Source organism: Lissotriton vulgaris, chromosome 1_1, assembly GCF_964263255.1.
Source record: "Lissotriton vulgaris chromosome 1_1, aLisVul1.2, whole genome shotgun sequence".
NCBI classification, from domain to species: Eukaryota; Metazoa; Chordata; class Amphibia; order Caudata; family Salamandridae; genus Lissotriton; species Lissotriton vulgaris.
The window spans coordinates 531555868-531570979 of NC_141685.1; the positions used below are offsets into that span (position 1 = coordinate 531555868).

The 15112-nt window shown below is 44.4% G+C and overlaps 1 protein-coding gene across 1 annotated transcript in view; it reads left to right on the top strand.

Moving 5' to 3' along the window:
• EEIG2 (EEIG family member 2) overlaps window positions 1–15112 on the top strand; it is a 501852-nt gene that overhangs the window by 337886 nt on the left and 148854 nt on the right. Inside the window, exon 7 of the mRNA XM_086953895.1 lies at window positions 6042–6137. Coding sequence (XP_086810021.1) covers window positions 6042–6137 — 96 coding nt within the window. The remainder of the gene's footprint in view (window positions 1–6041; window positions 6138–15112) is intronic.

Here is a 15112-nt window from a genome sequence, read left to right on the forward strand (position 1 = left end):
GCCCCAAACACAATATTATAACAACAAATAATACCTGGGGGTCAAAAAGTGATAGTAAGTCAGACAGAATGGATCACGGGTTCATTAATTTAAGCCTCCTTGACCATATGTAGTGTAAACCCAAAAAAGACACAGAATTAGCAGCATATTACTGTCTCCATTTATTTTTGAAGCATGATTTCAATATATGTTCACACACTAGTAGAAAACCTTTGATAAATCAACCCTAAATTAATTGGTGCTTCCCAGTTACGTTATAGTCATTAAAAGGCGGCTGGTTTGCAATGTTACCAGTTAATGTATCACTTACTGAAAATGACAGGGAGCTTGTCATGGTCAATTGAAGAAGTTGCCCTGGATACCAAAACATGGGCGTCGGAGTTTCATTCTCAGTATCTTGAATTGGGTCTCCTTTGGTGAATTTTGTAGCCATATCATTATGACGATATATGGCACGTTCAAATCATTGAATTAGATGGGTTACCTCGTCCCCAAAGTAAACCAGATCAGAGAGTACATTATTGCCTTTTTTCAGCATTTTTGCATTAAAGCCTTTAACTGTTAAGTCATTAAATAGGCTACTTTGGAAAAATAACTTTCTGGTGGACAGAGCAGAAACCTTAAAACTAATTATCGTATGGAAAATGACATGGTTAGCTCTATACAAAACGTCTACCTCTGCTGCAGTACACTAATTTAAACTGCATATACTATTCTAGGAAGCTCCCTAAAACAGATCCCGCTGGTATTCTTCATGCCTGGCAGTAGATGGAATGTAAGGGGTACGTTCATGGGAAAGAAACCGAGATTGCCAGGTTCGCAATGGAAAATAATGCAATATTTAGATTTTTATTTTTCTCACCGTGCCTTTGTTTGGAACACAAAATCTACTGGGGAAAAAGCAGATTCTCAGTATCCTGTGTGATGCAGCTGTGGAATAAATGCTGGTGAATGGAAAAATACATACTCAAAATAGTGTAATGCTTTATGCTTTGCAGTGAGATGAAATACATTCAAGAGCCAAATCAGCTTATAAACATTGGGCTGAAATTGATGACTGTGTTTCATAGAATACCTTAAAGGGGGCGACCAAATCCAAGGGTTAGAGAAATTCTTACGTCTCTGTAGGTTATTATAGTATGCACTCTAAGCTATAGAAGAGTGCCACCCTGCAGGTAATGAAAACTAAAATGCACTTTGCTGGGGTATTTACTCTCTGAAGTTACGCTTATTTCGTGCCTGTACTGGCACTGTTTGATGTTATTTATGGTAATTTTACACTTAGATTTGTTTAGTTTACTAACAGATTTCTCTCGCTATTCTTATGTTGATTTTTGTTTTCTTTTGTGCTTTGTCTTGCAATAAATGTAAGCAGATGTTTGGAGCAGTCCTGCCAAGCGTCACGCAACAGGTGTGACGCTCACGCATTTCAGTGCGGTGATCCGCATCACCGCACTGAAATGCATTGTCACGCATTTTGACCTGTGCCAGGCGCGCCAGCGGCGCTCCTGTGCCCGGGCTCTCTCTGCTGTTCTGAGAGAGCCCGAGTGTCTTAACAGTTAACTGAGACTGTGGCTCTCAGCTCTGCGTAGCTGAGAGCGGTGCGCGGCTATTAGACTCCTCACAGTGTCTGCAAGGGGGCGGGCTGCACTCTCGATACTGCAGGCAGCAGCTCAGAGCTGTCAATCACTATGTGGCGCACCAGGGGGGGGCGGGGGGCGGGGGGGGGGGGGGGCGGGATTAAATCCTGAGGTGCCGGCCGCAGAAGTGCAGTCACGTCCGGAACTAGGAAGTGAAGAAAAGAGACAGGGGATTAGAGAGTGCAGGCTGAGATCGGGTCAACCCTGCAGGTGAGAACCCGGTTTGGCAGCGGACTTCACGGACACAAGGCACTGGAATTAAGGTGATTTATATGCATCATGTTAAGTTGCAAACTCCAAAGCTGGCGTGTTATAAATATTTTTTTTACTAGTTAAACTGAAGTTTGAAACTGTTATATGGTGCGCAGACGCGTTTTTAGGTCTCGCCTGTCGATGCGCATGCGCATCGAGCAAGCGAGACTATGGGGGCTTATCCACTCTTTATCCACTGCAAGGAATCGTGGCGATTCCTTGCAGTGCCCGTGACTTTTAAGCTCAATGCGCATGCGCATTGAGCTTAAAAGCGCGTGCACGTCCGTCTTGTTTTACCCGCTTCGCCCCCTCCCCTTCCCGCCGTGTCGCATTTCTCCTCCCCCCTCCCCTCTCCTCCGTCCGTCTTGTTTGTTTAATTTAACCCGCTCCGCCCCCTCCCCTTCCCGCCGTGTCGCATTTCTCCTCCCCCCTCCCCTCTCTTCCCTCCGTCTCGTTTGTTTAATTTAACCCGCTCCGCCCCCTCCCCTTCCCGCCGTGTCGCATTTCTCCTCCCCCCTCCCCTCTCTTCCCTCCGTCTTGTTTGTTTATTTTTTTTCTTCTCTGCCTCGTTAACCTGCCGTGTGCGTTTGTTTTGTTCTCCAATTAATGTTTTTTTGCAGGCAAAGGCCTCTCTCTTCGCCTTTGTGACGCGCAGCTCTGTTTCTCCTCTGGTCTCTGATGAACTAGCCCCGTGTCTCCTTTCTCCTCCTGCCTCCTGTGATGTGTGCATGCCCAATGCTTTTGTGTTAGTCCTCTTTCGGATGCCGTCTCCGCCCCTGTGTCTCCCCCTTTCTGTCTCGGAAGCTGACGCCCACCCAGTCTGTTTCCCTCTTGCCTCTGCACAGATTGTCTTTTCTTCCTCTCTTTTGCACCCATGTGTCTGATGCACACATTTTGCTTTTTGTTGTCATCTTAATGTCTGTTTAGCTGAATTATTCCTATGCAGTTTTAAAGATGCATCAATAACTTGCAGTTGTTTTAATCCTTCTGCCTGACAAGCTGTCTTTACATGATCTGAGACTTTCCCCCCAAATGAATGGGTGATTTTAGGCGTGGCATTAGCCAAGACTTATTTCATTTTTAGTAAAATTGTATATAACATACTTACAAGGGTCTTCAGTCAGCCACCCCTCTCCATTGGTCTGCTGTTGTCATTCACTGCTCACTACAGCAGGGGGCGGTGGATCGAGCAGATCGAGACTGGATATGTTCACGGAGTTTCAGCAGTCCACCCTCTCACAAGGAGCGCATGCGCACACAAAGTAGTTCCGTTTAAGGCTTGAGGCGTCAATGGCGGAGTTTGTTTTTTTTTGTGCCCAGAAAATATATTTTTGCATTAAGGTAATTTAATTTTTACATAATGACGAGTGGCTGGGCACATCTTTCAACAATGGCGTTTTACCAAAGCAATGTAAACCAGCATTGGCAAAGCAAAAAGGCCAGACTTCTTAGCTTTTTCAGAACTGTTTTAGAACTGTGCTGGGTTTTAAACAGCAGAACTGTCAAGCATTGCTCTAGCAATATACATGGAGTTTGGTTTGGGCCTGCCTCTCTCAAACATTAGCTTACTTGGCTAACTATTTACAGCTGTTGGCTGGAGACTGTCATGTCTGGGTTCATTATGATATTCCAAGCGTTAAAACATACACTGCCAAACGCGCCTTCGCATCCTCACCCCCTCATCCTCACACACCCTCACTCACCCTCACCCTCACTCACCCTCACCCTCACTCACCCTCACCCACACTCACCCTCACTCACCCTCACCCACACTCACCCACACTCACCCTCACTCACCCTCAACCCCTCACCCTCACTCATCCTCACCCACACTCACCCTCACTCACCCTCAACGCCTCACCCTCACTCACCCTCAACCCCTCACCCTCACTCACCCTCAACCCCTCACCCTCACTCACCCTCACCCTCACTTACCCTCAACCCTTCACCCTCAACCCCTCACTCACCCTCACCCTCACTCTCACTCACCCTCACTCACCCTCAACCCCTCAGCATCACCCTCACTCACCCTCACCCTCACTCACCCTCAACCCCTCACCTACCCTCACCCTCAACCCCTCACCCTCACTCACCCTCAACACCTCACTCGCCCTCACCCTCACTCACCCTCAACACCTCAACCTCAACCCCTCACCCTCACTCACCCTCACCCACCCTCACTCACCCTCACTCTCACTCACCCTCAACCCCTCACCCTCACTCACCCTCAACCCTCACCCACCCTCACCCACCCTCACCCTCACTCACCCTCAACCCCTCACCCTCACACAGTGCAATAGGTCTCAGACCATTTCAGTTAGAGATTTTAGAAATGTTTATAGCTTTTTTTATTTGTAATTCTTTAGCATTGGCTACAGGAAACAAAAATGCTAAACATTTACAAAAAAAACTCATAAACAATTCTAAAAGCACTAACTCTAATGGTGCGAGACCTATTGCATTTCCAATGCTTGTTTAATCTCTGCTACTGTGTTGATTCAGGACTAGTGCTGCGCGATCAGATAGACGTGAAAGAGGGCCTCGAGGTCAGCCAGTCATCTCTTTCGATCCTTTTGTGGCTTGTTAAATTACAATACTTCATTAACTTTGTCGTCGTGGTTGAATTTTAATTCAACACTTTAGAAACTAAAATGCGCAAGAGTCCGATAGAAATTCAGCTCAGTATTCTGTTTTCCAGCGTGCCTTGTGCTCTTCTGAATCGCATAGGGAGTTCAGGAAGTTTCAAAGTCCTTTGAGGTTTTTAGCAGGTACAGAGAATGGAATGAAGTGAGAGCTTGTACTTGCTTTGAGTGGTAGAATTATGGGCCGTATGTTGGGTGCTGAGGATTATTGTAGCCATGAAATACTTTCTTTGTACGTGTTTATTTTAGGCAGTGTCTGCTTTACAGTGTCTTGAAGCACTTGTGTGATATTTGCACATGGACGAATCTGACAGAACTAAAATAATATAGCAAGCACAAGCAATAACTTTTCTGTAATCCCAACATCTTTATTTATCAAGCCACTAATATCATTGACATTCAGTGACTTTTGCCTCTTTATTTGTACAAATAAAAACCTTCAAATAACATATTTTACATACAATTACTTTATTATTTCAAAACTATGTATAATGACGATGTGTTGTACGTTATAGACCGTATCAATATTACGTTTTTCAGAAGTAGTTTCTTTAAGGGTATTTTTTATAGAGAAAGTGGCTATTTCCTTAGCAAGCTACAGTGTATTAGGAACACGCTACTAATCTGTGTCTAGCCTGCAAGACACAGATTTGGATCATATTAGGACCTCCTCAACCATTCTTCTTTCCAAGGTCGATAAATTCATTACCATGGAGGGTTGGTCATAAGGGAACAATCATGAAAACCGCCGCAAACACAGAAACAACTACAACTCTGCGGTCACACAGTCTGACTCTGCAGTACTCTACTCATTTTTCAGCTGCCTACCACACATTAGTTTGGTGAGTTTTTAGAGTTTCTTGTTGGTCAAACGATTGAATTTGTGATATTTCTGTTTCCATCGTCAGGGTCATTACTTATTTTTGCTTGCAAGAAAATGTCACTCAGTCATTGAAATTTCACTCAAATTTTAACTGAAATTATGATTATGTCACACATACCAATCTGAAACCTTGGCAGCTATGTTGGAGATCATGTAATATGTTTCGCCTTCAGTTACTCAAGCTTTGTATTTCTTGCAAAATGATTCACTAAAAAGATTTGAATTTGAAAAAGTAATTGAGAAAAGTTATCCAGTTGCTTTTCTTTAAACAACTGCAACTTTATTTAGCAATAAGTGTCTGCAAGCAGGAATTGAAATACGTTTCAAATTTATGTTAAAAAATACTTACTTCTATAAATTGCAATCATCCAATGAGATGTTTAGCTGTTTAATCTCGATCGGTGGCGCATAGAGGTATACGAGATGGCAATGCGACGTTAACATTAATTATTAATGTGTTTATGTAATGGTAAAAGATTTTCATGCAAACTATTTGCAGGTAGAAGGTGCTTTTATTCATCTTGAGTGATTTATGATTTTGCTGCATACCCCTCTATAATTACAGTGATTAAACATGAGACTGTTTGTTAGACCATTGTATTCTTAAACTAGTGCATTTTGCAGATCTTTCTGGAAAGAGTGCCTCTGTCCCAGATGAACTTGGAGCCTATGGACATTCAAGGACATCAAGCTATGCAAGCCAACAGTCAAAGGCATCAGGTAGTAATGTGCAGTGTTGATCCTTCCTTCTTTGGTAACGTTTCGGTGGGTTCTAAACTAGATGTGTTCTTCAAAAACTTCCAGCTCCATGTTGTAATTTGTGGGTGTAAATCGTAGTTTGCTATTCAGAGTTTTCAATTCCGCTTTTGTTGCTACACTAACTCTGAGTGCTTATCAGACAATGGAAAATGCCTATGGATAAATCTATGAAATGCTGCTCGTGATTTATTTTAAATGTTATAAATCTGACAGTTAACAAAAAAACAAACTATACTTTGTATTGCAATTTATTTTTCACCTGATATTTGAATCTTAATTGTTTCCTGTCGATTCGTGATTATTATGTCTTGTTTATTTGTGCATTGAGCTAGTTACATTTTGATACTTGTTTCTGTGTACACACTGTAAAGCTTTAGGATAAAATGGATAATTTGATGTTTTTATTTAAATGCTTTTATTGAACTTCTTTGTGTAAAGTTACTGCATTTTTTTCATGCCATCTATACCTTGTTCTAAGATTCAAGAACAATATGGTTAAATTACTCAGTATTTTTTCTTGGATGTAACTTGATTCACAGAATATATTACGTTCTAACTCTCAACCATTTAGGTTTGGCTTTATTTTCTGGTATGCATCAATAGAAACTGCTATGCATAGCTCTTAATATGTGAGCTCCCTGCCTTCAGATGATCATTGTTGGAAGTGGAGGTTATTGTTTAGGTTATAGCATTCTCACCCCCAATAGTTTTACAGTCAATACATGTATGCCCTCAACAATTCATGCCAATATCAACATTAGTGATCACCTGATAATAATGTCTGTGCTTTCCTCTCCTAGATGTACTGTACCCATGCAGGCAGGAGATATGTGAGCACCAATACCAGGGGGGAAATTCAATTTGTCAATAGAAACAGTGACAGTACTTTGGGTAGATATCTGGAACGTTGTAGTTTTCTCATGTTGCACAGAACAGTCCTCTTCCAATAGAAGCTTTTAAGACCAAACTTTAAAAAGGAAACATAAATTCAGATAGACATTTAAAACAGCATGCCTGGTGCAAAAAATTGGGTTACTGGCTGGAGGAGGGTAAACCCTACTCAAGCGGCAACTACAGTTCTCTGTTAAGGTGAAGTCACAAGCAACCAACCTCAAACTAACCTGTGCTGAACCTCCTGGTAGCTTGGCACAAGCAGTTAGACTTAACTTAAAGGCAGTGTGTAAAGTATTTATGTAGCTCTTCAAACAGTACTAAAGTGAAAACGCAGCACAAGAAAAAGCCCACAGTAGTTTAGAAAAATATTCAAATTTAATAAACAATTTAAGACCAAAACGACAAAAATTCTGAGAACCGGAGATATGCAATTTTAAAGGTTTCAGTGAAAATAACGCAAAAATGCACAAAGCTCCAACTGTGGTTATTTTTAGATCAGGACAAAGTCATAAGTTCAGGCCTGCCACGATCGAGTGTAGGCTGGTTACAGGGACCAAGTTAAGCGCACTGAACAGTTTCTTAAATCCTAGTTGTGGAGCGGCTTGAAGTCCTACGCTGATCTGCGTTGGCCAGCAGAGGCGAAGCGCAGACCTTGCTTGGGGATACATTGTGTAGTGGCAGTTCAAGGGGACCCTTTGGGTGATGCTGGGTCCTTGCGTGGAGATGCTTCACACAGCGGCGGTTCTGAGGGCTACAGTGGGTGATGCTAGGTCCTTGCATGAAGATATCTTGCTCAGCAGCAATTTCAACGGGCTGTGATCTGAAGTCCTGCATCAAAGATGTGTCGCACTGCGTCCGTTTAATGATGGGCAGGCAGAGCACCTTCAGGCCCATTCCCAAGAGTCCAGGACTAGGGCCCCAGCACTTGGGGGGTGCAAGACTCACAGCGGGCAAAGTAGAGGTGCTGGGTTCAAGGTTGCTGCAGCCCTGTTCTTCCCTGAGTGTCTGATCAGGAGGCCAGCCATCTAACCCTTACAGCCACTTTGGTGGTCCTGGGTCCAAGATGCAGGTCCAGTCCTTCTCACATAGGCAAGAGGGAAGCAGGGAAGCACAGCAGCAGTCCTTCTAGCAGAACAGCAAGCCTTATGACTTTTCCACATGTCCAGATGTGTACTGAAGAGTTGGATCTGAGGATCCACTATTCATACCTGCTGCCCACTTTAAAGTGGAAGAAGGTTCTAGCGCATCCCCTTTGAACCCCTTGAAGTTTCTTGCCTCCCCTGTCCTGGCTCCAAGCCAGCTTCATGAACAATGCAGTGGTGACAAATCCTATGTGTGAAGACTGAGCATAGCCTATTAAGTTGCAAGTAGGGCAGTGCACAGCTAAGCCCCCCATTCTGCCAGTTGACGGTCCATCCAGGAACACCTAATCCCGCTATCGGGAGGCTGTCCGGGAGGAATACACATAGTCCAACTACACCCTGTCACGTGACTTTGGAAGTTCCAAATAGTGCAGGCAAATGCCAACTTTATAAAAGTGACATTTTCAGAATTGTAACTTAAGATCTGTCTATACCATTAAAGAGGATTTTGTTTATTACAGTTGGGCACCAAACATGAGATTCCTATCTGCTCCCAATTGAAAGTTATCATTTCTCAAATGTAGGAAGGTAATCAAATTTTATCCTATAGGACAAATAGGACTCACAGCAGTGACAAACAAATGTAGGAGTTTTTCACTACCAGGATATATAAAACTTAAAAGTAAATGTCCAACTTTTAAATACACTGAACCTGCAGACTGGTGCTGTGTAGGGCCTACCCCAGGGGGACATATGTGCATTTAAAAGGGAGGGTTTGGCCTGGTAATAGGTTATCTTGCCACATTAGAATGGCAGTTTAAAACTGCCCACACAAGTAAAGGTTGTATAGCAGGACTTAGACCTGTTTAAAGAGCTACTTAGGTGGGTGGCGCAATAAGTGCTGCAGGTATACTAGTAGCATTTAATTTACAGGCCCAGGGTACATGTAGTACCACTTTGCTATGGACTTACAAGTAAATTAAATATGCCAATTGGGTGTAAGCTGATTCCACCATGTTTAGGGGAGAGAGCACAAGCAGTTTAGCACAGAGTCTCCATTGAAGATATCACAATTGATTTATAAACAGAATGTTAACACAGAGAACTATTGCTTCCTCCTCTCGTCTGCTTAGCTAACTCCTCTTCTTATTATTGGCCCTTCTGTATGTATGTGGTATTTGTGTACGGCAAACCTAGCCAAAAGACAGCGTAGCGATGTACAGGGTCAAAGGCAAGGATACAATCAACAAGTGATTTGAGAATTAGCTGGTTTGTGGGCTATTATTGCATCATGATGTAGTGTTTTTAAAGAGGTGCCCCTTCACCTCTTTTCTGAATTGGAGCAGGGACAGGGCTATGCTGATTAATAAGGGGTTGTTGTTCGCGATCCTGAGTGCATGGATAGTGATGCCCTGCTGTCTTGTCTTTTTCTGTTTGACACTTTATCTCTATGATTGTGTCCTCGCTGCAGATGTGACGAGAGCAAGCAGGGATATTGAGCTTGTAAGCAAGGTAGGCTGGAGCGCACTGTAAATAATGCATGTGGTGTTGAAGAGGGTTTGAGCCACGAAGGGAGCCCCTGGATTTCCATTAGGATGGGAGTGGTTTGATAATATTCTTTCAGTTTCAGACCCTGGATATGACATGCTGCAGCATGTAGGATACCCTTTAGTTGGGGGGGCGGGGTGCTAATGTGAAGTTCTGAAGGCTATGGATCAAAGAGTTCACATCATCTAGATGAAGTACTACAAGATCTTGAACAGCATTTCTAAAGGCTCTTTTTGGGAGGAATGGTTTCACTTTCTTCCCTAGTGAGAGCTTTCTTATGTAGCGTAATTTTTTTGAAGATGAGCTTGGTGTCTAAAGTGAATCCAAGGGCATTGGGTGAAAGTTGGGGTGCAAAGCCATCAAGGTTCATGCCTTTGAGCCAGGTTTTCACTAGTTCTTGCTTCTTGTCAAATAAGAGGAATTTATTCTTGCTGGGGTTAAGCTTTAGAAAGGTGTTTGGGCATCCGGGTCTGGATGAGGTGAAGGCAGTGGTTGCAGATTCCTAACTGGTGGAACGATCTTAGGCGTCAGACTGGATCCGAAAACCTATAAGCTCTCAGGTCGCTGGTAGGGTGTGCTGGCTTCGTATTAACGGCGGAAGTTGCGTCTGGCAACTTCATCAAAGTCGTGTAGCGCCTGCCTTGGAGCACTACTGTCCGTTCCCTTTTTTCTGTACCTTCTACACCGCTCCGGAACGTACTCTCCGAGGAGAATTTTACTGCCACTAAAATTAAAATAGTGCAGTACTGTGTGCCCCCTCCCCCATATATAATCTGAGTTTAAACCCTGGAGTGACTGTGAGACACTGAGATGCCCATCACTGATCTCCATGCTGTTTACCTCTAGTGCCTCGGGTTGGACCCGCCTTCCGGGCTTATTCCTTATGCAGCAGCATGCATCATAAGGCCATTAAAAAAGCAAGAAGCTGAACTCTATAGTTCGAGCCAGCGAGGACAGACAAAATAGAAAGCACATTAAACACCATTCCAGGACACCATCTGCTTCATCTGCAGGGAAGCGGCAGAAACACAAACAGATGAAGTGCTCCAGAATCAAGTAACACCGTTATTCCCCCACTTCTGCAGGTCATTAGTCTTTGGAGCTTGAGTTAGTCAACCTGCCCTCAGTGGCCCTGAATTGTCCTCGGTCTCCACTGGATTTTGTGGTGCCTCACAGCCCAGTGCCAACTTTCCTGATGCCTCGGTCGGATTCTTAACCGCCTTGTATTCTCTTTTTGCAAAAGCTTCTATTCCATCCTGCATAACTGTGCATTTTTGGCTCCATATGGACAACCTGTGTTCCTTCCTATGGCTCCAATGCTAACTGGCTTCGTACCATCAACCTCCATGCCAGTTCTGCATTGCTTTGACCTAGTTCTCCATTGCTTTGACCTAGTTCTCCGATCGCACTACGCCTTAGACAGCGCTGTTACCACCTCCTCTTCTGGCGCCAGACGTGACTCCACCGGTGCTGCTACCTGACCCCTCTCAAAGAGATACTATATGTCTCATTGAAGGAAGAAACATGCAAAAAAAGACCTAATGAAATATTTGGACCCTTTAGACCTGGGGTCTCCAACCGTTTCGGTAAGTAGAGCTAATTATGTTCAACAAAAATCATGGTGAGCTACAAATATTAATAGTGTTGTTTAGACAGCATTGCGTTAGTGGCCACCCTATACAAGACTGCAATGGCGATTGCCTCCGTGCATCAGACAGGATTGCCAATAGTTATGCAAGAAACGTTTTATTTATTTTAGTATTTCTAAAGCGCATTAGACAACAAGGTATCAAAGTGCTTTAAAAGGAGAACAACAGGACCAATATTAGCCCAGACCAAGCCAACCAACAGTAATACTCCCTGGGCGAGAGCCTAATCTGTAAAAAAGCCACGTTTTGAGTTGCTTACGAAACGATAGGTGCAAGCTCAGTCTCAGGAAGGGAATTCCAAAGCCTGGGCGCTGCCACCGTGAAGGCACGTTCACCCCCACCTAGCTTTCTTACAGTATGGGACATCTGCCTTTAGGCACCCAGGTGATCTCCGAGGTCTCCTGGAAGCATACCAATTCAGGGCAGTTCTAAGATATCATGTTCCCTGTGAGTAAATGGCTTTGTGTGTCAGGCAATTGCTTTAAAGGACACCCTCTCTTTACAGGTAGCCAATGAAGACGTTTCAAGCCTTCTTTTACTGATACACGTTTGGGTGCAGCTAAAACCAGGCATGCAGCCGCATTTTTAATGATTTGGACCTTATGTAGGGAAGATTGATTGATATTTAAATACAGGGCGTTGCAGTAGTCTATACGGGAGATGAGACCAGTCGCTGGCCTTGCAGGTAACCGCGGTGGGGAAAGCGGGGGGTGGGTTGGTGGTGGTATTACGGAGGAATTCCTACGGATGACTCAGAGGGGAAATTAATTATTTAATTTTCCCTCTGCGCGGACCGCAGCTGGATGAGACCAATAACAACTGACAACCGCAGTTCTTCCAGAAGAAAAGGCATTATTTTCATTAAACTTCTAATCATCTGAAAAACGGAATTAACAGTTCTGTTAACCTGATCAGCAGGTTAGCATGTAAATATATTTTGAAAATTCCATCTTTTTTCTCCAAATATCTTATCAGCTCTCAAAATACACACATTTTCATCTTGAATACAAACTTTTCAAGTTTAGAATATGTATGTTGATTCATCCAAGTAAGGATGTACATAGGAGAGCTACTTACAGGTAGGTGAAAAGCTACCTGTAGCTCATGAGCTCCCTATTGGATATGCCCGCTCTAGACTTCCTCCTTGTTGGGGACACTGGCAACAATCTTCAGAGGATTCCAGGGTCTATTCTCTGCTAGTGGATTGGGCACCTCCCCAGAACTAGTCATGGATTTCCCCTCTCGTACCCCTACATCATAAGTGGTGTCCTCCACAAAATTATGCTCAAGGCTGCAGAGGTGTAGGACCTTCAACTTCTAACCATGGACACTTAAAAGAACATCCTTACAAAAGTACTCCAGAAGCAGAGCCATGGCTTCCTTTTAAGGAAGCCATAATAGCTCCATTTATGCTTGGTCGAAACCATTTTCAGGTCCTGCAGTCAACAGATTAGTGACCCACTGCTGTCGCCATGTGACCCACCATTCCTCTCTGTCCACCCTTCACCAGAGAGTCTTGTCATACAGGCTTCCCGTCAATGCCTGCTTACAGGGAATCCAAGCGACTGGAGACCTGGGGGGGGAAAAAAACTTTTGTGCGAGAAGCATACCCTCAAGTCCATTCATGCAAACTGCCTTCTAGAACATTTCATTTATAATTTGTTGGATATGGCCCATATAATAGTCCCTCCTGTACCAGATGACATGCACCAACATTTACAGGGGGTTATTGAATACTGTCAGAATGCCTCCCAGCATCTCAATAAATTGGGTTTGGATACAGCCGACTCAGTGGTCTTCACTATGGGCTACCCGATCACCGTTCGTAGAATGCCTGGCTGAGGACCTCTAGCTTTTCACCAGAGCGGATTTACTAGACCTGCCATTCGACGGGTGATGTTTATTCGGAGATAAGCAGTGGAGTGTTTAAAGTGTTGTACTGTCACTGCTCTCTCCTGGGGCTTACAACTGCCCCTTCCCTTGAGAAACTACTGTCAGTTTCTATGCTTATAAGAGTTTCAGAAGGAATTTTAGTTTTGGTATCACCGCCATACAAGTTGCACGCCCAACAACAATCAAACCTGCTGGTTAAACAGTACGGAGGCAACGCCAGAGGAACGTGCTTTGAATCCACCCAGCAGACCTCCTTCTCCCCCTCTGTACCACCAGGAAAGCAGTCTGAATTTGCTTCCCCCACCTATTCAGAGACTGTTGGGGGTTCAAGTTTCCTGCTATTTCCCGGCCTAGTGAGGCATTACTTCAGACCAGTGGGTTCGTTAGGTTGTAGAAAGGGGTCTCACCCTTCATGTCCTTTAGACTCCACTCCTCAATCACCTCCACCTTCATCCCCCCCCCCCCCCCATCCACTTCCCCCCCCCCCCCCCATCATGCTATATTAGATCAGGAAGTGCCAGTTAATCTACAGAAAGGAGCAATGGAGTTAGGACCCGACCAGGAATAGGGCCAAGAATGCTAAGCTCATTATTCCCTGGAGCCTAAGGAGGATGCCGGTTTAAGTTTGATCCTGGACCTTGTGTAACTGAATTTCTTCCTCAAATAGGAGACATTCAAAATGCTGACCCTAGCTCAAGTACTACTGGTGTTGGAATTGGAGATTGTATAGTATTACACGACCTACCGGAAGCATACTTCCACATCCCTTGCGGTTTGTGCTCGTCCCTACATACTACCAATTTAAGGAACTATCCTTGGGCTCGACATCATCACCGCAAGCCCTCACAAATGTGATAGCAGTAGTGGTGCACCATTTTTGAAAACTGAGCATCCCAATATTCTCATATCTTTGCCACTGGCTGATCAAAGGTGGTGTTGAGCAATCTGCAGCCTACAAAATCCCTGCTGTTTGACATGGGCTTTTTGATCATTGAGCCCAAATTTCACTTGCAGCCCTCCCAACGACTCCAGTTCATAGTTGGTACTGGACACCACCCTTCTCCATACTTTTACTCTACCTGAAAGGATCAGCGACATCTAGGAAATGGTTTCTTCTTTCCAGAAAGGTGCGAAAGTTCCAGTCCTCAGATTCCTAGGTCTGCTAGCTTCCTACATTGTCCTAGTCACATACGTATGTTGGCATGTGAAAGCCCTGCAGTGGTGCTTCCACAGGCACTGCCTCCAGTACAGGGAAGAGCTGTTGAACTCCATTGGGATCTTCCCAGCCCTGCAGCAGAATTGGCTTAGTGGAAAAACAAGACGAACCAGAGCTTCAGAAAGGGCTTCACCCCTAACTCCGATCGTGACAACGGTAGGGACGAATGCTTGTACCGGAGGGTGGGAAACCCCTCTAGAGGAACTGGTGATCAGATGCCTCTGGTCTCTGGGATAACAGCTTGTTCACATCAACCTGTTGGAACTGCAGGCAAGTCGGCTGGCGCTCAAGGCTTTCTTCCCCTCAAACCAAGGTCAGGCATTCTAGATCTTTAAGAACACAACAGTGATGTGGTACGTCAAAAAGCAAGTGGGGGTAGGGTCTCACCTCATTTGCCTGGAAGCATTGAGACTGTGGTCTTGGACACCCTCCAAGGGATCTGGCTCACTACTGATCACCGTGCAGGGTTTCTGAATGTCGGAGCAGATGGCATGAGCTGGCGTTATCTTGCAAACTACAAGTGGTGTCTTCTAAAAGAGGTAGTCCAGGTCATCTGCACATAATGGGGCATTCCTCACCTCGGATCGGAAAATACTCTGTGCCAGCAGTTTTGTTTCTTCCAGTGTCTGTCAAGTTGAACTTTTGGGAACGCAT